Consider the following 23,591-nt stretch of genomic DNA (forward strand, 5'->3'; position numbering starts at 1 on the left):
TGGGGAGACTTACTTGGCTCCTCTTTGGCTCGAGAACTCCGGTCCCTGTAGGAAGGGCCCAGCAGCCCCTCTGGCGCACTGTCTGTGGGTAGTGGGGAGAAGGGGCAGAGGTTGGGAGGCTGGGCAGCCGGGTGAGGGCGGGGGGCCATGCTGTGCTTGAGGAAGGGGTCTTGTCCGGGTGTTGGAAGCTGAGGGCAGGGCCCTGGGCATAAGGACATGGGCGGGGTGAGGGCTGGCCCTGGGAGAGGCCAGGACCCCCTGAGCAGGTGAGCACCCACCTCTGAGAGCAAACAAGAAGCGGGGACCTCCAGGCTGGGGTTCTGAGGAGCCCCTGTGTGAGTAGGGTACCTCCTGCACTGGGCAGCCCAGGCCTGTGCCCTGCTCTAGTTCTCTGTATGGTCACTAGGCAGAGGGGGGGTTTTACCAGGGCTGATTAGCCCACCTTAGCTGAGTGGGAGGGGCCTGGGGCCCGGGCCCCCCAGGACCTGGGGTAGTGTGGGAGTTGCCTGAATTCAGCCAGTCCCTTTGTGGCCCTCAGAGCCCCGGGGTGGTCAGCAGGGGGGACCACTGTGGCTAGGCTTGCGGGAGCTAGGGTCTCCACGTGTGGCACAAGGGGCCGTGGACGCGTGGCCAGCCCTTGTCTGTGGGTCTGTCTCCCAGACGGCACTGCTGGCCCTGGTGACGGAGGCTCGCAGAGCATACAGGGAGGGAGGGGCCCGCAGTGCTCTCCGGGACAGGCTGGACCCCGGGTGACAGGTGGGCTGCCCCAGGCCCCCACAGGGCTGGCCCAAAGCCCAGCTGCTCAGGGTCTGCGGGGCCGTCTGTCCAGAGCTACAGAGGACAGCAGAGAGGTGTGGCTGCCTCTTGGGGATGACTGTGGGCGGCTCACACGGCCTCCCCGTGCCACCGAGCGGGCTGCTTACCACCGGCGCGGCCTGCCTCACCTCCTTCCGTCCGTCCCTGTCAGTTCTGCGCCTCCCCTTCCTCTGGCTGCTGCAGTGCTGTCTGTCCGCCGGAGCCGGGCCCCCACGCGGGTGTCTGTGCCCGTGCCCAAACCCCGGGCCGCAGAGCTGGACGCACCGTCCCTCCACCCCTCGCTTCCGTCCTGCTCTGTGGCTCATGCTCCTCCCGCCCAGCCGCTGGGACCTGTGGACGGTGACTCCGCTCTGCCCCGGCCTGACCCGCCCCCCTCAGCCCGGCTCTACCCAGCTCAGCCCTGCCCCACCCCGCCCTGCTCTGTGGCCCCCCCACTCCTACTAACCCTCCACCCCCCAGGCGGCTTGGCCGCTTACAGGCTGCGTTGGCACAGCTGACCCCCGCCTGGCCTCAGCCGTCCTCCGTTCTGATCCCTGGCTTCGTGGGCCTGGACGCTGCAGGCTTATCCCCCCTTCCCCAAGTGCTAGCAGAGTGGCCTAGGGCAGACCCAGGCCCCCCGTGGGTCTCAGCTTCCCTCCTGTGGGAAGTGCCAGGCCACTCCCATGAGGGCTGCTGGAGCCCGTGGAGGGTTGGGAGGAGGGCGGCAGGGCCACGCAGTGCGGCCCGCCTGAGACACCCCTGCCCTAGACGGGATCCCACACTATCTGCAGTTTGGGCTGGTGACTAGAGCTGGGAAGGAAGGCACCCGTGGGCAGGGGGAGCTCTGGGGACACCACCCGTGGAGAGCAGTGCCTGGCAGCTGCCCCAGGGGCGACTGTGCTCCTGCAGAGGGGGCCGGGCCAGGCTCTCAGGCCACGTCACCCCCTTCCTGAAGGGGGAGGCCAACTCCTGGGGCCCACGGGGCCTGAGCCCTGGCTCGTCCTGGGCAAGGTGCATCTGGAGGGGCGTGTCCAGCCATGGGCAGGAGTCAGAGGATGGGCCCCTCCGACGAGGAGTGTGGGGGGCTTGAGGCATGGCCCCCCTTCTGCCAGGCTAGTTCCGGGACTTTCTGGGGCTGCTTATTCTCACCTCTGATTTGGAAGCAGCTGGTCTCTGGACTGAGCCTAGGGTCCCTTCCTGACACTGGTCCTCAGTGGGCTGTGACCTGGGTGACCCCAAACCTCCCGTGGCCCTGAGGGGCTCGGTATCACGGCTTGCTGTAAAGCGGGAAGGGCCGCTTCCGTTCCACTCGGAGCGCAGGCTTTAACTGGGCGTGGGTGGGAGGAAGCAGGACCGCAGAGGCTCCCCATTAAGCTGCCTCCAGAGCTGCCGGCCCCCCAACACCGTGGGCTGGCTGGTGACTGGCGGTGGGCAGCTTTGCCCCCAGGCCTGTGTGCCGGCCCTTGGTGGTCTGTCTGTCCACCACAGCTGTGCTGGAGCCCCACCAGCGGCCGGCTCCTTCTTCTCTGTGGCCTCAGTGCCGCCTCCTGGGAGTCCGGCCTGTGGGGCTGAGGCCCCACTTCCCGTTCCCATTGACCGTGGACCCTCGTCCTGTGCTCTCCCCAGCGGATTGCGCCCCGCAAGGCCGTGGCCGGTCTGGACAGAGCTGGCTCCTCAGGCCGCAGCTTCTCACATCCCTTTCAGCCTTAGGTCCCCTCTCTGAGCCCATTCCCTAGCGCTGGGGACCCCCTCCGAAAATGGGCTGTGGGCAGCTGCCTCTGAAAGCCTCGACTGAGCCCCTTGTCCAGAAGAGCAGAAGGTATGTGTCCAGGGCCTTGTGCTCCAAGGCGGCAGGCCAGGAGGCCCCTCATTCCTTTCTCCTGGGAATGAGGCTGCCGGGGGAGGGCGGCTAGTCCGGTGTCCTCACAGCAGCGGCCAAGCCCACCCGTGGTCCAGCATGGCCTGCCGCCACCAGGGCAGTCCTGGCACAAAGGGAAGTCTCGCTGCGGAGCCTGGGGGGCTGCTGTGGTGGTAGCCGGAAATTCCTCGTCCCCATGTAGGGAGGGGCCGTCTGGCCTCTGTCAGCTCTTAATGGCAGAGGGGAAGTGGAGGTCTGGCCCAGGTTCGAGTCCTAGCCATGCCGCTGCCTGGCCATGAGAGCGCCTAGGGGTCTCCTGGGAGCTTCGGTTTCTCTGTAAGACGGGACTGTGGTCTTGGGAGTTGTTGAAAGGCTTAAGGGAACCCAAAGGACCTTTGTGAGCCCACAGGTGACCGTGCACCGCAGAGCTGGGCTGCTTCCAGGGGTCTCACTGGGCAGAGCCAGATCTGGCAGTGGGGGGTGGGGGTGGGCAGGGTGCAGCTCACAGCTGGCCCCCCAAGCCCCCCAGCCCCTACTCACCCCTCCCTGGGAGCTCCTGGAGGGCCGTGCCCTAGTTCACACCCTGCCGGGCCTGGGGAAGGTGTGAACTGACTAGGGGTTCACCCCAGCAGGAGGCTTGGGGGTGCTTCTGTGACCCAGCAGCAGGCAGCCCACAGCCTCACCTGGGCTCTGGTGGTCAAGGTGGTTACGGCGGTGCAGACGTGTGGGGTGCCGCTAGGAACAGCATGGCAGGTGGGTTGGGGGTCCCCCTGGCCGTCCGGCACCGACCCGGGAGCACACACACTTCCCTTGGTCCTTTCCGCCAGCTGCCCTGGCTCTCTGAACCCGCTGGCGCCTTCCTGCCCGCACCCTGTTCCTGTAGACACTCCAGCACCTTCCTCCTGCTCTGTACCTTCCAGTCTTGGTGCAGGTGTTGTCCGTCTGAAATTCTGGGCTCCCCTGTGCGTCGTTGAGCGTACCGCGTCACGGACCGTCTTGTGATTTTTCTCTGCGAGAACCGAGCCCGGGGTCGTCCTAACCACAGAGGACGCATGACATGATGACTGTCGTGCAGACAAATGGCTGGGTGGAGACGGATGGGGGGCGGAGGGATGGATGGCCCGCGGGCAGCTGTGCGGGGGCCGGTGGAGGCGTGCGCAAGGTTTACGTGGCGGGCCTCCCGAGTAGGGCTGGGACTTATCGAGGAGGCTCCGTTGCCTGTTTATACGCTGCTTTATCAGCCCTCACAGCAGCCCTGCGAGAGGGAGCGCTCCTGTGTTCCAGTTTTATCCGAGATGATGCGGAGGCTGAGAGAAGCCGCGTCACTTGGCCCGGTGCAGCACCAGTGTGGCAGGGCGGGGCCTCGAGCCTGGGCTGCGTGACTCAGGCGCAGGGTGTGCTGGTGGCAGCACGGTCCGATCCCCGCCCCTCTGTTGGCCTCCCTGGGGCGGGGGAAGTGTGCAGGTGGTCCCCGAGGTGTGCAGGGCCCAGGGGCCGCTACCTAACTCTGGCTGAGACCCCGCCTTCTGTCCGAAGGGTGGGGCAGCCTGTCCCCTCCCAGGGCCGCGGAGGTCCAGCGGGATGGGCCGCGCCTCCAGCCAAGGCCAGCACCTAGCAAGCTTGCCAGGCTCGGGTCTGGCTAATGGAGCTGGGACTCGAGTCGCGTGTCCATCCACTCCTGTCCTGGGCAGCCCATCGGGCCTGACCGCCGGCTGTGCCCCGGGCTCCCCCTGCCGAGCCTCACCTGATCTCTCCTGTGCAAGCGGCGCTGCCCACTCCCTCTGGGGCGGCGTCACCTGACCCAGCCCAGGAACTGCTCTGTCGCCACTGCTACCTGGCAGGCCCAGGAGGGAGGGGGCTCAGGACGAGGGGCCTCTGCAGGGCAGAGCCCTGGGGTGCCCTCCTGGAGGTCGGCACGGTGCAACCGGAACGCAGGGGCGGGGGTTTGACGGGGCTGATGACTATGAATCCGTGAATAAATCAGTGAAACTGGGCGTTCCGCTACCTGGAACAGTCGTGCTCACAGGCTGGCAGTTGCCAAGATCCTAATTATAAGAAGAGCTGGTGTAATGGAAAAAGTGCTGCGGTGTTTTCTTGCTTCTCATTCCTGACGGCGAGGGAGCGCGCAGGTGCACTTGCACACGCGCCTCGCGGTTTTCCCGCGCCCCGTGCAAGGCTGTTACTCCGCGGTGCCAGGAGAAGAGGAGAAAGAAGATTCTGTGAGAGCTTTTAATGAGTTCTAGTTTTAGAAGCAATCAGGAAAATAATTGCATGATTTAAACGTTTACTAAGTGAAGGTGTTTTGCGTTTTTCCATGTCGCCCACTCTCCCGCTCTCCTGGGCCGCCGCTGGCGCCGCCTGCCGTCCCTGGAGGGCGCCCTCCTGGGGCAGCTCTGGGGGACTTCTGGGCCCCCAGTGCGGGCCCACCACCCCTCAGGCCCGTGACCAGCCTGGCTCCGAGCCCCCGACCCCAGAACGAGGACCGAGCTTCTGCTGGAATGTGGCTCCCACCGGGGGCTCCAGGCCCACATGTTTGGCGTATCCTCCAGGGGAGCCCAGGAGTTGGGTCCCACTTGCCCTTGGCCTTGTTCTCCAGGAACCAAGGCGTACCCAGGGGTCCAGGCACAGTGACCAGAGGGACATCGTCCCTGCCAGTGGCCTGTGCCCAGATGTTGCCATTCTGCATGCTCCCTCCGGCTTGAGGCCACCCGTCCACACCTCTTCTGTCAGGCCCTCCCTCGTGGCAAATTAGCAGCTCTGTCCCCAGAGCCGGCCTTGTCTAGTTACCCCATCGATGCTGCAGACGGTGCAGACACCTCAGGAGGCCCCAGTGACGGGAGCGTCTTGCAGGAGGCACACACCCTGGAGCCAGGCACCCTGGGTGGAGAGCCGTCCATAGGGCCCCACCTCCCCACTCGTCCCTGGAGCTGTTGGGGGGCCCGTAGGCAGGGGCTTGCAGGGGGCTGCTGCCTGGGGGTCTGGGAGGGGTCTGCAGCCCCAAGCTCACCAGCCCTTCCCCATAGTCTGTTTCCCTCCTGAGGGCGGCCCCTCGCAGCATCCCTGTTGTCTGCCGGGTTCATGCAGCCCTCGGACCTGGCAGACACCAGCAGAAGCACGTGGGGCCATGGAACACTTGCTCCACAGCACCCTCCCTGCCCGCTCCTTTGCTGAGGGAGACTGGGTCCCTAGGCCAGCCGTGATCCTGCGTGGGAGGAGATGGAGTGATGGAGTGCATGTCCGTGAGTCCTGCCCATGTGGGTGACACCCCCGTGTACGGACTTCCAGGTGTCGTGACTGCCAGGGTGCCCCAAAGCAGTGAGGTCTGGTTTTGTAGTGGCCTGCGGCAGGCCAGTCCAGACTTGGCGCCAACGTTGATTACTGGCGCCAACGTTGATTAGTCTCGTGTCCTCGGGAGAGATCCTCGACCTCTTGGTGACTTGGCCTCCCTGTCTCCCCAGTCCTCAAAGTGCGGTTACCGGCAGGCGTGCTCACATACAGCGTGGGGAGACCGAGTCACCTTAGAAAGGCTCCTAGGAGTCCCAGAGTCCAGGTGCACCCAGGGCCAGGCTCAGGGCCCCCTAACAAGCCTCCTATGAGGGAGGCCTTGGTGACCAAGCTGGAGGTTGGGTGTGATGGCCTGTGCTGGGCCTTTGACAGGGCTTAGGTGGAAACCTGGAAATCTGGGCAGGGAAGCAGGGTGACTGAGGCCCTCGGAGCCTGCAGTCTTGGTTTCATGACCTTGACGTCTCGGCTTTAGGGTAGAGCCTAGGTTTGGGCTCCCTGGCTGATAGCCTCGCTCAGAAGGCTGTGATGACGGGAAGCTTAGAAGAGGGCCCAGGCTCAGGGCCACCTAGCACCCTCCGATGGTAGATGGATGGATGGATGGATGGACGGATGGATGGGTGGATGGATGCTGCCATCCTGCAGAGCCGAGACCCACAGGCTTGCCAGTGGGCCGCCACCTTCCCAGCCACGGGCTGTTTCTACTGAGCAGCTGTCTGCCTGCACTGTGGCTAAACCCGTAATTGAATTGTGAGCGACAGTACATACAGGGTTAAGATCGTGCTAATTGCTTCATTTCCCAGAACACTCCTAAAAAGAAATGAATTTCCCCGTCCTGTCTTGATGACCCTTGTGGAAATCGATTGAGGTTCCAGAATGAGCTGCAGAGAGGGTGGGCCTGGGGTCGGGTTCCCACTCCTGCCTCCCCTGCCGCTCTCACTGGCCTGAAGGACTCTTCCCTGAGTCATGCTCGGCCCTGGCCATGGGCCGGGCTCCTGGGGAGGAAGCTTTGGTTTTGCTTACACGATAGATGAGGAAATCTGGCCCTGAGGTGAATGGTCTTGTGCACAGTCACCTGGCTGGCGGGTGGAGGAGCTGTGCCCTGCAAAGTGGCCTTCAGGGAAAGTGTGGCCTTGGAGCCAGTGGGCACAGGTGCCAGTCCCAGCCATCTCTCTCTCTCAGAGGCCCCGCAGGTCACGGACCCCCTTGAGTGTACACAACCTTTACTGTCAGATGGCCGTTGGGACCTGGCCTGAGGGGTGCTGCCGAGTACGACAGTGTTGTGCAACGTGCCCCCAACACTGCTCCAGGGGTGTGGCCACATCCCTCACAAGCGGCCCTGCTACTTCGCTGGCAAATGCAGATAAGACAGTTGGGCCACACGGAGGACGTGAGACATGCTTACGTGGGATGCCCCAAACCTTCCTGGTGCAAATCTCTACTCCTTACCATGTTCATGGCTTCATGAAGCCACTCAGTCTTTCCATGGGACTGGCGTCCGTCCACCGCCCACCATCCACCATCCAGCATCCATCTTTGTATCTACCTGTCCACCCTTTAATTCGCTGTTTATCCATCCATATGCCCATTGTCTGTCCACCTTCCACCACCCGTCCATCTGTCACCCATCCACCCACCCATCCACCCGTCCATCCGTCATCTCTATCCCTACAACCATCTTTCTGTCCATCCATCCACCCATCCGTCCATCCATCTGTCCACCCATCCATCCATCCATCCATCCGCCATCCACCCACCCATCCACCCATCCATCCATCTGCCATCTACCATCCATCCGTCCGTCCGTCCACCCACCCATCAACCCATCCACCCATCCATCCATCCATCTGTCCACCCATCCACCCACCCATCCATCCGCCATCCACCCACCCACCCATCCGTCCATCCATCTGTCCACCCATCCGTCCATCCATCCATCCGCCATCCACCCACTCATCCATCCATGTGTCCATCCATCATCTCTCCACCTGTCTGTTCTCCATCCCCCGTCCACCCACCGTCCACCCAACTCCTCCAGGATATATTGAGCAGCACTTGGGTGCTGGCTTGTGCCAGGGGCTGTGTGTTTGTGGAGAGGGAGAGAGACCCTCCTTTACTCGAGGAGCCTGAGAGCAGGTACGGGGAGCGAGGTGTCCCCAGGGCTGACAGGCCTGTAGAAGCTGCAGATGGTGTTGGCAGCACTGCTCTGCACTTGACTGTAGCCCCAGGGGCTAGCGCTGATCATCTCTACCCAGTGTGGTGCCTTACAGCCAGGGATACCCAGGGACCTCGGGGTTTGGCCTTGAGACCAGGAAAGAATATTCAGATCCCAGACCTATCTCTGCCTTGTCTCGGGGGTGGTGGCCCAGGCTTGCTCCTGGTTCTTGGCTTTCACCCAGCACTCCCTGACGACTGTGCCCTTGACCACTGCACCTAATGGCCATCCTCTTGTTTCCACAGAGTGACTTGTTGGATGTCAATCAGATCATCAAGGACTTGGCTTCCATGGTGGCAGAGCAAGGAGATGCCATCGGTGGGTACCCGTGCTACCCTCTAAGCACCTGCCCCCCATGGCCACATGCCCTTCCCCCCAGGTGTGGGCAGGCTGCCTTCCAGACGAACGAGAGCCAGGGCGGTTCTGGAGGTCTGAGCCTCTGCTTCCCTCTCTGTGTCCCCGGTGTCCCCAGACCCTCAGGAAGGCTGGGTTTGGGGAGGCTCTTGCAAGAGGGTGGCCCACCCTTTCTGCTCATTGAGGAGTCTGGGCCTCCATGCCTCCCGCCCTGGGCCTTCCTCCCACTCGAGGACTCTCCAGGTTGAGGACAGACTGCGCTAGGTGGGGGAGGGGTCAAGGCTGCAGCTTGTGACCCAGCAGAGAGTGCTGGACACGCGGAGCCCAGAGCTGCCTTGGGGTTTCCATGCCTCAGGAAATGGGTGTGGTGGGGGCAGGGCTGCACCAGGGGGGACCCGGCCCTGGTCTCTGTGTTCCCTCCATGTGAGGACGTTGGCCCCACCTAGCCTGTCCTCTCTACCCAGGTGGCCACGTGGTTCTTCGGCTGCAGCCCTGAGTGCCTGGGAGGCCAGGGGGTGGGGGGCATGTAATAGGAACCGTGGGTCCCTGGCCCAGAAGCATGGGGACGACTCTTGGCACTAGAGCCACTGGCTAGCACCGCCAGCTCCCAGCCAGCCTCTGTCACCCGCTCCGTTCCCTGGTTCTGAAGTCTGTGTGTGTCCTGCTCCCCGCTGGGCGGCCCAGCCATGCCCTGCTGCATGGGCAGTAGAGGAAGGGACTGGGGAGGGCGGGGCCTGCTGCCAGGAGGGCGGGGCCTTCTGCCCAGCACCTGGGCCTTTCACTCCTCCCAGCCTGGGCTGCGCAGTAGAGCTGTGCTCTGGGGTGTGCAGTGGGTGCCCTGGGGTGTGCAGTCCCCTGCCTGCCTGGGCTGCATGTCCTCCTGCCTCGCAGCCCTGTTGGCCTCAGCGTGGCTGTGGCCGCTGTTCCTGCCTCCTCTGACTACCTCTGGGCGGGGTGTGCTGAGTGTTCTGTCCACTCCAGATGTCATCCAGGTGGTCATTCAGTCCCAGGGACAGACTAGTTGAGAGGGGCACGTGCAGAGGGAGCTGAGTCGCAGCCACTGTGATCAGGGCCTGGGGACCTTGGGGCACCTGGAGTGGGGCACCAGGGGCCGAGTGCTGCTGAGACCTGAGGATCCCACCGTGTGCTGCTGTGGGCGGTCTTACTGTGCTGGGGGATGGGCAGGGGCCCGTGTGCCCCTCTGCAGGGACAGTGGAGGCGGTGAGCTTGGTGTTGCTTGGCTGGGCCCGGCCCCAGCCCGCCTGCCCCCCGTCCCCCTAGCTGACCACTGACCCCTGCCTGCCCCTTCAGCCTCTGGTGCCTTTCCAGGGTCCGGCAGCAGCAAGGCCACATGCCAGCAGAGCTCCAGCCCTGAGCCCGCCGTGGCGGCCCCGCTGCCCGGGCTGGGCTGTGTGTCCCTGCGGCAGGGCCTCCACTCCCGTACCAAGACACGCAAGCCCAACTTCAGCCCCCAGGAGACGGAGGTGCTGGTACGGAGGGTGACGCGCCACTACCCGCTGCTGTTTGGGGCGCTGCGGGGCCCGCCCTCCCGGAAGCACCGAACGTGGAACAAGATCCTGCAGGCGGTGAACGCGCTGGGCCACTGCCGGCGCGACCTGGGCGACCTGAAGCACAAGTGGCGGGACCTGCGTGGGGCGGTACGCAAGAAGCTGGCTGAGCGCCCGCCGGCCCCCGGCCTCCTGCTCACCCCTGTCGAGCGCATGGTGGCCGAAACCTTCTCAGCCCCAGCCCCCCCAGGCGAGGGCCAGGCCGCCGAGCCCCTGCCAAGTAAGTGAGCCCCCTGGGCCTGCCCCCGTGCTGGCGGTACGGTGAAGGGCCCCAGGGAGCGGGACCCTCAGGAGGGCTGGGGGCCTGTGGGTCTGCCCACCGCCCGTGTGGTAGCTCTCTGCTTCCAGCTGGGGAACTGAGCCTGGGGTCAGAGAGGGGCCCGTCCGCCTGGGCAGCTGAGGAGCTGAGGATCAGAGCCAGGCTCCTCCTGGCCCCAAGCTGGGAGCCCTGCTGGGGGTCCCCCCACCATGACCTAGCACAGCCGAGGGCCCCCAGAGGCTCAGGGAGCGGAGGACAAGGGGCCACGCTTCCCTCCCTATCCCCACCTGGGGCCACTCTCCCGATGTGGGGGAGGGGACCACCCCTTCCCATGCTCTCATTATGGGGGCTCTTCTCCCTGGGGTCACTCAGCCCCCTGACCAGGGCAGTCTCCAGTGGCTCCCTGCTTCCCAGGGTACACGGACCCTCTGACTCTGAGCCCATGTGCCCGTCTGTAGGGCCCCCCCTTTGCTGGAAGTTTCTGTACCTGGTAAGGAAGGCCTAGGGGGCGTGATGGGGTCTTCCCTGCCACGCACAGCCCCCTCCGGCTCCCAGGGGTGCTGGCTTGGACTTCTGCTCACCACCACCTTCCATGCCTCCTGCCGCTCCTCCTCCTCGAGATGCCTCGGAATGTCCCAGTCAGGCTGCTCGTGCCGGCTGCACCCCTGCTCTCGGCCGACACAGACTCTGCTTCCTGAGGAGCTGTTGGACGTACCTTGGGGATGAAGCTTGGAGCAGGCCCAGCTCTCCTGAAGGCCACACAGTGCAGCACAGGACTCAGCCTGCACGCAGGCACGCCGGCAGTTGGCCACGGCGCGGCTTGTACGGGCCCGGCAGAAGATGTGGGTGGACACACCGTTCCCTGGCACTGGCCTTGCTCGTGGGCCTGGGGGACGGCGCGGGATGCGGCCAGCCTCTCAGGCCAGGGGAGGCTGCCACATTCTGCTAGAGACAGAGCCAGACCCGGTTTTGGGGTGCACACTGGGGTGCCTGGGCCCACCCCACGAGTCCCTAGCCCTGCAGCCCGGCCCGAACTTGGTGATCGTGTTGTTCCTGAAGGTCGCTGGTGCTGGCTCAGCAAACTGGCTGATGGTGGGGTCCAGTCCAGCACAGATGTCCCTGCCTGCGCGGCTGGGCCGGGAGCCCCCTTCCCTAGACCCTGCCGGCTCCGGGCTCGCCTCCGTCACAGTGGCGGCTGACTGGTCCCTTAGTGATGGGGAGCCCCTCCTGGGGTTGTGCATCCTGGGCTGACTGTCGCCGAGCAACCGAGGGCGAGGGAGTGGCCTGGGGCCGGATCTCCCTGGCAGGGCTGAGTGTGGGTCAGGGAGGTGGCTGCAGACCCTGATTCGGGGCAGGAGGCGGTGGCAGAAATGACTGCGGCGCGGCACACCAGTTCTTCTGTCTGGGTCAGCGGTGGCCTGGTGCCTGGGCAGGGGGAGGCCTGCAGGGGCTCCTCGCGGCCACAGGGGCTGTGGATAGCCCGTTGGCAGAGTTGGGGGCCTCCGCGGGGTGCTGAGCGGGCAGCTCTCTGTGCTTTGGGGTGCACCCCTGCTATCTCTGAATGTTTGGAGGTGGTGCTGGCGGGAGGTTCTCTCCCCGACAGGCCTGGCCCAGAGTCTGGGCACTGTGGTCTCCGGAGCAGAGCCCCTGCGTGGGAGTGGGGGTGAGCAGGGGGCACCTGTAGATCTGCCCCGAACAACCAGGGGTCTTTAGGAGGGAGCAGAAGTGGTTCAGGGCAGATGAAGCATCAGAGCGAGCAGGCCAGGTGGTGGGGGGCTGCCCAGTAGCCCCTTGGGGAAGGAGCCGGCTGTGGGGGGCGGGTCTGCTTAATGTGGCAGCCCAGGGCAGAGCCGAGTCTGATCTGGGGAGCGCTCTGTGGGCTGGATATGTTTGTTCTTGGTCCGAGGTGGGCTTGGCCGTGGGCTCGCTCGTGTCTCCAGGCCGTCTCTTGCCGTCAGAGCTGGTTCCCAGTGTCCCCAGGGCCTGTGCTGGAGGCTGACCAGACTCGGGCTTTCTTGGAGCCCGAGAGCAGGGTGCAGGGCGGCCCAGGCTCTGTCCCCGACACTGCAGTCTGTCTGTGCGTGGAGGTCATCACTCCTGTCTTGGGCGTCCGTCTCTAACCTCCGCAGGGGGAGGGCGGGGTTGCCGCTGCCCAAGGCCTCGGGGTGTGAGCTGGCTCCTTGGCACGTCCGCGGGGCCGAGGCAGGACCAGGGGCCTGGGTGGCCGATGCGCTGCCAGTGCTGCAGGTGGGGGAGAAGCAGGGCTGCCCCAGCACGAGAAGGGGTAAGTCCCTCCTTGCTCTCCTCCCAGTGGGGCTCAGCGTGGAGGGCCTGGGGGAGGGAAGCCCGGAGGAGACAGCCGCCCCTCAGAGCCGTCGCCGGGCAGAGGCTGGGTGTCCCCTGCCACCGCGCTCCGCTCCGGACTAGACGTGTCGCGGTCCAGGGAGATGGAAGAGAGCAATCAGGCTGTTTCTGCCCCCCGATGTCCTTGGAGCCTGGAGTCCTGTCACCTCCTCCTCGGAGAAGGAGCTGCGTGTTCGCGGCAGCCGGCGTCGCGGCCGCTGGTCTGCGAGGAGAGTGCCTCCTGCTGCGGCCACCTTCTCGCTCTGTCTCTGCTACCGGATCCCTGGGGGTAGAGGAGGGCACGGTGTAGACCCGTCCTTTGTCGGGATTCACACTCAGCTCCTGCCGTGGAGGATGTCGCCGTCTTCACTCACCATCGCTCTGTGTGTCTGCGTGGCCTGGCCTTGAGCCCCGAGCGGGTCCAGTTATGAATTTGGCGCGTGTTTTCACCGCGGCATCGCGGCGTGGAGTGCTCCAGTTTCCTGGGGCTGACCTGGGGCGTGTGGGGGTGGCTCGACTGTGCCGCCGGTGGGACAGCTCAGCGCCACACTGACAGCCCTACCCTGCGTGTGCCTGAGGCCCCACACTGAAGACCGAGCTGGTCGGCCACGGTCCGGAGACCTTGGGCCGGCGCAGTGCTGCCGGTCCCCTGCGCCTTTGCTCCCAGCCCAGGCAGGGGTCCTCCCCGTGGCTCCAGGACACCCACAGAGACAGGTCCCCTGCTCCTTTCTTCGAGGCAGGGGCCGTGGTCAGGAGCAGGAGGACTGGCCCAGGGCACAGAAGAGTCACAGGCCAGGCCTCTTTCCGGGCTGGCCTCTGTCTTCTCCTGAGTGAGCTGCCCCTGTCCCTAGGTGTGCCTCCTGATGGCTCTGGTGGCCAGTGCCTATGCCAGCCAGGTAGCCCAGCGCTCTTCCCGGCTCTGGAGGCTGGCCTCCTCGCCTGGTCTCCAGTAACGCCAGCATAGGGCCTCCGTGAGCCTGGGGTGGGGCAGCAGCCCTCCAGCCTACCCCATCTCTGGGCCTGGGCTCCCCAGGGCTTGCCCTTGTGGTGTCCTCAGGGTCACAATCTGTAATTCCTTCTGTTGTCTTGATTTGCAGATAGTATTGAAGCCAGCCTTGAGGCTGCGTCCTCGCACACAGAGGTGGCCAGCGAGCTCCTGGCTGGAGCCAGCCGGCATCAAGTAAGTCAGTATGAAGGGACAGGCCTGGCTGGCCCATGGCCCCCTCCGTCCCGTTTCCCTGGGAGGCCTAGGCCCCGCCCTGTACTTGGGAGGGCGCGCCCACAGGATCTTCTCAGAGCCAAGGGGGACTGGTGCTGCGGAGGGAAAGGTAGGGCTGCAGGGTCTGCACCTTCCGAGGCAGGTGGCCCTGGCCTTGGCCCAGCTGGCTTAGTGGCAGTCGGAGGGCAGGGAACTGGTCGTGAATGTGAACAGGGCGCGTGTGGGGGATCTAACTGCTGTGGGCGCTCAGGAGCGTGATCGCCAGGCTGCCTCTCCAGAAAGCTCTGTGGCGTCTCTTGTGCCCAGATGGGCAAGCTGGGTCTGTCCCCTTCCTCTGACCCTCCTCTGACCCTCCTGCCTGCACCAGCCGCCCAGGCCCCTGTGTGGCTCGGGGCTGCCTCCGGCCGGGCTCTGGTCTGGAGGCTGGGATGGGCGGCCCCTTCTTAGAGCCATCAGAGCCCGGCTTGGGGCAAGTTGGCTGCTCAGAGGGAGTGACAGCAAACATCAGGCCTGCATCTTTTTGCGATGGGGCTTCGAGCAGTCCCGGGGGCTGATGGCCAGGCCTCTGTGCGACCCGCAGCTGCCGTGTAAGCGCGTGATGGGGCCTGGTAGGCTTCGGCCCCATCAGGTGGGCGGAGGGCGGGGCAGCTGTGCCCACTCCCTCCTCACCGCTCACTGGCCCTTTGCTCCGCGCTGGGCTCTGACACTCAGGGATGGACACTGTAGAGCCTGTCGCTCCGCGAGGGGGCATCGCAGGGGGAGGGTGCAGTGGACGGGCCAGTCCAGTGAGAGGAGGCCTCTGGGCCGCTGGGGCAGGCTGACTTTCCCGGGAGGGCGCGCGCTCCATCTTGAAGGCCAAGTAGTGATTGTCCTGGTGGAGGGGGCGGCGCGCTCAGAGGCGGAAGGCGGAGCCACCCAGGCCCGCTCAGGATCCGGGGGCTGGAGTGCGAGCCCCGTGCGCGGGCCGTGGTGGGTGGGAGCAGCACACAGCACCCTGGGGAGAGTGAGGCCCATGATGCCCTCATTGCCTGGGGTCTCCGGGAAGTCACAGCTGGTGTTGGCTTCCCGTCTCCTGCATCGGCGGCCCTGGAAAGAGAAGTCGGGCTGACGGACAGCGGCCCGTGAGAGCGGGGAAGAACCAGGCTGGGCCAAGGTCTCGTCCGCAGGATGGGAGTGGAGGCAGGCTGACGTCAGCTCGGGGCTCACCGCCTGGCCCACGGCCCCGCCGCTTGCAGCACACGGAGGGCAGCCAGGCCCTCCAGCTGGGGCCTCTCCACCAGGCCTGGTCCTTCCGGGGCCCTCCTGGAGTGGAAGGTGCAGGTCGCAGATGACATGCAGGGCAGACTTGCCCGAAGCTCAGGGCCCGGCGTCCCTCGGATGGGAGCTCTTCCAACGGCGGGGCCTGCGGGCGCCCTCCCTACCGCGGCAGCTTGAGAGGGAAGCACTGAGCCGGCCGGTGGCTGCCTCTGGGAACCGCCGGGGCTGGCCGTCGGCGGGATCGGCGGGTGCCAGGACCACACGCGAAGACGGGGCCGTGAGGAGGAGGAGCGGCAGGAGGACGTGGAGGCGGCGCGGGGGGGTCCTCATCGGGCCCAAGCCCCACCCCCGTCCCGTTCCCGGGAAGCCCACTGGACCCTCTGGTGACCCGATCCCTACCCCATTTCCGCTGTGGAGCGGTAACACCTGTGCCACAGGTGAGGCGAGGCAGGCCCTGACGGGAGGCGCGGCCATATGGCTGCCGCAAGGGAAGGTCCTGCTCATCGCCAGCCTGGCGGGCAGCACGGGGCCCAGGCCCAGGCCTCAGGTCCAGGTTTTCCCTGAGAAGTTGGCCAGTGTCCCCCCTACCCCACCCCACCTGACGAGAGAGAGGGTGACGTCCCTACATGCACGTGTTGGGGCCGGCGGTTCCGGGAGGAGCAGGGCTTCCCAGCTCTCAAGAGGCGGCGCCGTGTTGCCGCCGAGGCTCTCGGATTCCTGTCCGGGACTGGTCCTGCTGCCCTGGGGAAGCTCTGGTGCACCTTCCCCTCCTCCCGGAACACCCACTCGTCGGAGGACCCGGAGATCGATGGGTGGGGGCCTGGATGGGTGGAAGGTTGGATGGTTGTGTGGGTGCACAGAGGTGTGGTGAACGGAAGGATGTTGGGTGGGCGGTGGGTGGGCGCGCGGACAGATGAGCTTACGGAAGGAGGAGAGACGAAGGGAAGAAGACGGTTGGATGTTGGAGGAAGAAACCGGCAGGTAGATGAGTGGGTGGTATTGCAGTGGAACAGGTGGGCAGGCGGGGGGGGGGGGGACAGACAGCGGCCAGCTGGCTGGACGTATGGACAAGCATCAGGGCACCGAGGCTTCGCAGTTCCAGGCTGAGGTTAGGACCTCAGTGTTGCTGGATGAAGACTCACCCCGTGAGTCCCCCTAGTTTCCTCGTGTGGGTGCCGCTGCCCACCACAGAAGCGCACTGCAGACCCAAGCAGCTCTGTGTGCAGAGGGCCCCTTCCGTCACCTCTCCGCCCCTCCGATGTGTCGCCCCATCATGGCTGCTGCGGCTGACGTTTCCTGTCTCCCTCCACCAGCGGACGAGAACGATGACGCCCCCAGCAGCCTGTGGCTACCCCTGCGGACCCTGGAGGGGCCGAGCCTGCCGGAACCCGAGCCCTCGGACCGACGAGGGACGATCCCCGCGCCTACGTCCTCGCCCTCCCCGCCGGCCTCTCTGGCCTCCCCAGCTTCCGTGCCCCCTGCGGCTGCGTTCCCAGGGGCCCTCGGGCCCTTCCCAACCCCCACCGCACCACCCCCACCCCCCTGGAGGCCCGCGGGGGAGGCCTCCGAGTTTGAGCAGCGGCTGCTGGACTCGCAGCGGCGACAGGGGGCCCTGCTGTCCCACTGGTCCCAGCAGCAGAGCGTGCTGATGGCCCAGCAGAACCGGCTGCTGCAGAGGCTGGCGGAGCAGAACCAGCGGCTGGCTGACGGCATGGAGGCCCTCAACCGCACCCTCGAGAAGCTGGTGGAGGCCTGCCCCGTGCCGGGAGCCTCGCCCCCCGTCGGGGACGGCACCCCTGTTGGCAGAGCGGCCTGCGGGCCCAGCGGAGGCTCCCGGGGCAGCCCCCAGCGCCCCCACCCGGGCCTGGAGGTCTTCTCAGGGATGATCCTGAAGGTGGAGGAGGAGGTCTGACCCCCCCCCGAGGGCCACAGCAGGGACTCCAGCCCTTCTGGGAGGTGGGCTTGGGGGCAGCTGGGCTTAGCTGGGCCTCCATGGAGCCAGTGAGGATGAAGGACACCTTCATGGGCGTTGTCTGTGGGGCTCAATGATGTGCAGGGAAAGGCTCTGGGGCCGGCCCGTGGGTCCTGGGCAGACATCTACTCAGGGACCTTATGGCTGGAGGAGGCAGAGGGGCGGGGCCGAGCCCAGCCCCCCTCCCGTCCCGCTCTCTCACCGGCTGGGCTGCGTGCCTTGGAGGACAGCCGCAGGGGTACAGCATCCCCCACCTGGATAGCCCCCCTGCAAGCCGCCTCCTCCTCCTGCTTGTACGGGCTCTGTGGGCCGCGCTCCGATGCTTTCCACGATCCTGCCAAGGGAACCACGTCTTGCGGGCCTGCTGTCATTTCTCCCGGTTTTAGATCAGTGGTGTGATAGACACACGGACATGTATGTGGGACTTGGTACTGTATTGGGTGGGATGCTGTTTTGTACCTCCTGATTTTCTCACAAAGAAGTTATTTTTCTTACATAAGCATAAAGTAACCAAAAAAAAAAAAAAAATGCAGTAACCGTGCTGATGATACCCGCCAACCCATGAGACGAGCCCAGTGCTGTTCTTGCGGACGGGCTGCTGTGCTCAGCCCCGGCAGGGAGCCCCGAGCGCTGGCGGGGTGTTCAGATCTCCATGGGTGACCTGCCGCACCCGTGCTAGGGTCCCTCAGGGAGCTGGTGTCCACCCCTGTCACACGGCTGCAGCCACACAGCTCCGCAGGGGCCAGCAGGAGAGGGCAGGGCTCCCTGAACCCCAGGTCCTCGCTGGTCCTGGGCCACGTGCCCTTTGCCCCTCTCCCCTCGGCTTCCTTCTCCTGACCGCTGTGGGCAAAAGTCTTCTCCAGAAGTGGCAGCCTCAAGTGTTGGCGTGGACGGGACGGTGTGCTGGCTCCCGGGCCCCAGGGAAGCCCAGCATCGAGGAGGGCCAAGACTAGTGTCACCAGCACATTGGGCGGGACCCTGCTCTGGTTTTCTGTGTTCGTCGTGGCGCAGCAGCACGCCTGTAACTTCGTCTCAGAAGAGCGCGCGATCTCTGCTCCCTGCGGCGTGGCCCAGCCGCCATCCCGCCCCCCGCCCCATGGGGCTTATGATGCCATGGGCTGCCCATGGCAGCCTCACTCCGACGGCCCCTCCCTGGGAAGCCTTCTTTCTGCTAAAACCTCAGGTCCGTCTTCATGCCAGCTCTTAAGCCTCGTTCATCTTCGCTCTGGATGGAGGGGATGGATGTTCCTGTCTGCTAAAAGATGCCCCCCAGGTGGTCGTTCACCTCCCTACTGGCTGTGAGCGCTGCTCCTCTGTGATGCAGGCTGACACCTTCAGTCTCAGACCGAGCTCTGATCCCGGTCACTCGCTGAGCCCTGTGCCTGGTCACCCTCTAGATGCTAACCCTGGTCCCACTCTGGGCCCTGACCCTGGTCCCACACTGAGCCCTGACCCTGGTCATGCAGTGAGCCCTGACCCTGGTCCCACTCTGAGCCCTGACCCTGGTCCCACACTGAGCCCTGACCCTGGTCCCGCTCTGAGCCCTGACCCTGGTCATGCAGTGAGCCCTGACCCTGGTCATGCAGTGAGCCCTGACCCTGGTCCTGCTCTGGGCCCTGACCCTGGTCCCACACTGAGCCCTGACCCTAGTCCCACACTGAGCCCTGACTCTGGTCCCACTCTGAGCCCTGATCCTGGTCCCACTCTGAGCCCTGATCCTGGTCACACACTGAGCCCTGAGCCTGGTTACACACTGAGCCCTGACCCTGGTCCCACTCTGGGCCCTGACCCTGGTCACACACTGAGCACTGACCCTGGTCCCACTCTGGGCCCTGACCCTGGTCCCACACTGAGCACTGACTCTGGTCACACTATGAGCCTTCATCCTAGTTATATTCTGGGCCCTAACCTGGGTTACCCTGAGCCCTGACCCTGTTATTTCTGTAACACCTACCACGAGCCTCCTCTGGCCCGGGCCCCGTGCTAGGTGCTGAAGATGCAGGAGTGACCAGGCAGACCAGAAGCCTGTGCTTGCGGAGCTCACGGTCGGCCATAGAAAACAATACTTAGAAGTAAATACATTCCGGGTAAGTGTTTCCTGCGTTTAAGTTAGACTAGATTTGGCTGCATCTGACAGAAAGCCCAGATGGCTTGTTTTGGAGAACACGGGCGGGATGACGTTTACTTAGAAGCAGTCCGTGCTTGGTGAGTCGACGCCGCGGGCGGCTCTGCGGTCCTCGGGCTCACGCGGCCTGCGGGCGCTGCTCAGTCGCGTGCCCGTGGCCCAGGCTGGCTGCAGGAACCCCCCCACCACCACCGCGGGAGGCCTGTCCGCAGGCCACGGGTCGGCGCGCACGAGGAGGCTGGGCCACGGCCCAGGGAGAATAGGCTGGCCGTGCATGGAGAGGTGCCGCCCTCACCCCTGCGGCTCTGGAACCTCCTCTCAGGGATGCATCAGGGGAGCCTTCAGGGCCTCTCGGAAAAAGCTGTGATCTCGGGTTAGACAGGAGCTGTCAGAGTGTCCCGGGAAGAGGAATCTTTGGGGAGCGTGGGAAGGGGGCAGTGAAAGTACGCCCCCCCCCCAGGTGGGACTGCAGTGGCCTGAGCTCGGCCCGGCCTCGACCCTGCCCTGCTCGCACGCTCCGCAGCAGCACCCCTGCTCGCACGCTCCCCAGCAGCACCCCTGCTCGCACGCTCCCCAGCAGCACACCCTGCTCGCACGCTCCCCAGCAGCACCCCTGCTCGCACGCTCCCCAGCAGCACCCCTGCTCGCACGCTCCGCAGCAGCACCCCTGCTCGCACGCTCCCCAGCAGCACCCCTGCTCGCACGCTCCCCAGCAGCACAGACTCAGGATGGAAGCGAGCAGGTGGGGGGTGAAGCCAGGGTTGGGGGCCGTCCCAGGTGACCCTGGGCCCAGCAGTGGGGTGCTCGGGAGCAGGTGCATGAGCGGGCTGTCCCAGCAGCACGGGGGTCGCTGGGGCTGTGGGGCCTGAGGAGGGAAGGGGCGTGGAGGGGACAGGGCTCTGAGGACCCTGTGCGAGAGGAGGGGGACAGGGCCGTGAGAGAAGGCAGGAGCAGTCCCATGGAGGAGAGCGGGAGGGCTGCCCTGACAGATGCCAGGGGAGGGATCCGGAGGGGCCGGTGGGGTAGAGAAGAAACGGTCCCAGTGTGGGGCATCTAGAAGGGGTCAGTGGCCGCGACAGGAGCCGGTCTGCGGCTCGACTGCACAGAGGTCAGATAGGCCGGGATCGGGAAGACGCTGCAGGTCACCTCTGTGCACCCTCCTGCAGGAATCTGGGGTGCAGGGGTGACGCCTGGAGCCCGGGTCAGGACCGCAGGCTCTCACCCCATTCCCTCGCTGCGCGGCCTTCCCAGGTGAGGGAGCCTCGGCGTCTCACTCCTGGAGCAGCTGCGGGTGTGCGGGCAGCTGGCCACATCTGCCCTCGGACGACGGGGCTAGCCATCCCAGCGGCCCTCCTGCTAGAACAGTCTGACCTGGAAACCCCCAGCTCCGGTGCTTTGCCGCCTTGCCAGGAAGCGACAAGGAAACTGATCCGCCCCCATCGCCGCCCCGGCAGCCCTAATGGGAAGCGCAGCGTGGGGAGCAAGTTCAGGACTGATCTGAGACCCCAGACCTGCAAAGCCCTTCATGGCAGGAGTGGCCAGTGAGGCCTGTGGGAGGCCCACAGAATGAGGGGCCCATGTGACCCCACGGCTGGAGGCCACTCTGTATGTGATGGGGCAGCAGAGCAGAAAGCCAGGCAGGCAGGACCAGTTGCAGAGATAAGAAAACAGGCCCCACTATGGGTCCAGCTCTGTCCCCAGTTGCACGTGCTGAGTCCTCACCCCGGGCCCTCAGAGGATGACAGCCCTTATCCACGCTGACCAGTGTCCTTATGAGGGGAGAGCAGGACGCAGACATGCACTGGGGGACGACCGCGTGAGGACACGGGGAGGAGATGCCGTCCACACGCCGGCAGAGGGGCCTCGGGCACCAGCCCCACCTGCGCCCGGGTCCTGGGCTCGGACTTGCAGCCGCCGGGGCCGGGAGGAGAGTGGTTCCCGCTGTCCCGGGTGCCCGGCCTGTGTCCACTGGGGCGCCGAGCCCGTCGGCGCCGAAAATTAGCTGCGGGAATTAGCCGGCTGTGCCGCAGGTGGTTGCTGTGAAATGCTTTAAAATAAGATGAAATCACAACAATGGGCGATAAGAGATTATCAAAAGTGACCACGTGTGCCTGAAAAAGATCACCTCCAACTTCTAGAATGAAGAGCTCCGTGGACGGCCACGAGCCTGGGCATCTGGTGGCAGAGGACGTGACAAACGGCGACCAGAGGACACCCGGAGCGGCTGGTGTGTTGCAGAGCGCGGAGCCCGGCAGAGTGTGGTCACCGGGGCCTAGAGGGCCGGAGTCGGGCGTGGGCCAGGCAGGCACAGGGCGGGCGCGGGGACACCCCGCAGCAGAAATGAGGCAACTGCTGTCCCAGCCGCGCGGGGAGAAGCCGCGGAGCACCACGGCAGGGGATCCCGTCCGCGTGGAACGGACGAGTGTGACTGGTGTACTTGCCGCCCACATCACGGCCACAACCAGAGCCCGGAGCCCGGCATGGCCGTCTGCGAAGCGTTCGGAAAATAACCGTGAGCGTTAGTTCTGTTGCCAGCAACAACGCCCGCCGAGGACGAAGACTAAGACTAACGCAGGAGCGTCCGCGCCGGTGAAAGCCTGGTGGGCTCACCAGGAGGAGGGAGGCGGCCCTGGAAGGAACACCTGGGACACAAGGACCAACAAATGACTGTGAAATAGTGAAGTTACCTTGTAATAAGGTAGTAATGATGATTATAGCGTCTAATTCGTGGGGCGACGTTTTTGGAGAGCTCAGACCGACACCCAGACAGGTAGTGTAACCGATGGGAAGAGCTGCTGAAGTTTTCTCATCTCATGTTGTTCGTAGGGAAGTTAAATATGGATTAATTTTGGCTTCTGTTAATAATTACACACGGTAAAAACTCCTTCATCAAAATTAAAAACTTACACCCTATGAAGACGCTGGGAAGACAAGCTATTTAGGGAGAGAAGCAGAGGGCCTGTATCCTGTATATGTAAAGAGTTCTCTAAATTCAACAGTAAGAAAACAAACAATTCAGTGAGAAAATGGCAGAAGATTTGAGCAGATATTTACCAAAGATTTTTGATGGTCCCGTGAGCACCTGAGAAGACATCCAGCACCACCAGCTGTTAGAGAAATGCGGCGTAAAACTGTAATGGGGTCCTGCCGCACACCTGCCCCAGAGGCAGAAGGCGAGACGTGGGGACACGGGGAGCCTGGGCTGTCCGTGCACTGCCTGCGGGGAGGCCACTCTGAAAGCTGGTTAGGTAGTTTCTTAAATACACCGCGCAGCAACCGCACTCCTGGGCACTTATCCAAGGCAAGTAAAAAGTCCCATTCACCAAAAACCTGTACTCAGACGTCCGCAGCATCTGTGTTTGTAGGAGTCCCCGACTGGAAGCGCCGAATGTCCTTCCTGGTTAGCCGTGGAAGCACAGTGTCTCCACGCGGTGTGGTGCGGCGCGAGGGCTCTGAGCAGACCGGCTGGGCTCGGGGTCCCTGCCATGTGAGTCCCCACATAGAACGTGGTCAGAGCCGCGGCCCTGTGGCGATGGTGGCAGGATGAATGCCGTGGTGGCCAAGGCGCAGCTGCAGGGGGACCACGGGGCCGTGGTGTGCGGGTCTTGGTGGCGCTGGCCAGAGCGCACGTGACGAGATCTCGGGATCTCACGGGATCAGTGAAAAGCACAGTGAGGTCTGAGGCAGGGGTCCCCTTGGAAGCAGGAGTCAGAGGGGATTGGGCTTTCCAACCAGTGAGAACGGAATGAGAACACAATTGAGCAAACACAAGTTCTTATTGAGCAAAAAAGGCAAAGATTAAATAAAAAAGAGAAAACAAGAGTAACGTGGAAGGAAAAGCATCCGGCAGACGGGAAAGGGGGCCACGCTCAGGGAGGACTGTGGGTTCCGTGGGTTCCGTGGGTTCTGTGCCTGTGGGTTCCGTGCCTGTGGGTTCTGAGCCTGTGATGAGAAAGTTCCAGGTTCTCCCTCCGCCAGGGGGAGCCCCGCCTCGTGGGGGAGGCTCTGCGGGGGGCTCAGGGGGGTGAGTGAGCCCGGGCTCCCCTGACCCGCAGAGCCCGGACCGCCCCGGAGCAGCTCCCTCCCCCGCACCCAGTGTGCCGGGGACGTGCTCACCCCCTGGTGCCAGGTGTCGGCAGACTTCAGGGCGTCCGTAAAGAACAAAACACACCCCGATGCTTAGAACACGCAGCTGGAGAAATGCAACTGACGGTGTAAGTAGTAAAAGAAAAATACGTTTTTTGTATGTTGGGAAGTTTAAAAAGACTTCTACGTAGCTCAGAGGTCGAGGAAGGACTCGTCGATGTGGGGACCTCTGGGGACCTGCGGAAGAAGTCTGTGGCC

The 23,591-nt window shown here is 64.5% G+C and overlaps 1 protein-coding gene across 3 annotated transcripts in view; it reads left to right on the forward strand.

The window, feature by feature from the left end:
- TSNARE1 (t-SNARE domain containing 1) overlaps positions 1 to 17,649 on the forward strand; it is a 90,764-nt gene extending 73,115 nt beyond the window's left edge. For 2 of the 3 annotated variants that reach the window (XM_059168721.1, XM_059168720.1), the window contains exons 11-13: positions 8,396 to 8,468; positions 9,834 to 10,292; positions 16,464 to 17,649. In XM_059168721.1, the coding sequence (XP_059024704.1) occupies positions 8,396 to 8,468; positions 9,834 to 10,292; positions 16,464 to 17,062 (1,131 nt within the window). In that variant the 3' untranslated portion in view covers positions 17,063 to 17,649. The remainder of the gene's footprint in view (positions 1 to 8,395; positions 8,469 to 9,833; positions 10,293 to 16,463) is intronic. The other variant, XM_059168723.1, reaches the window with a different exon arrangement.
- Positions 17,650 to 23,591: the final 5,942 nt, after the last annotated feature.

The sequence above is a fragment of the Mustela lutreola genome, chromosome 3, assembly GCF_030435805.1.
Source record: "Mustela lutreola isolate mMusLut2 chromosome 3, mMusLut2.pri, whole genome shotgun sequence".
NCBI lineage: Eukaryota > Metazoa > Chordata > Mammalia > Carnivora > Mustelidae > Mustela > Mustela lutreola.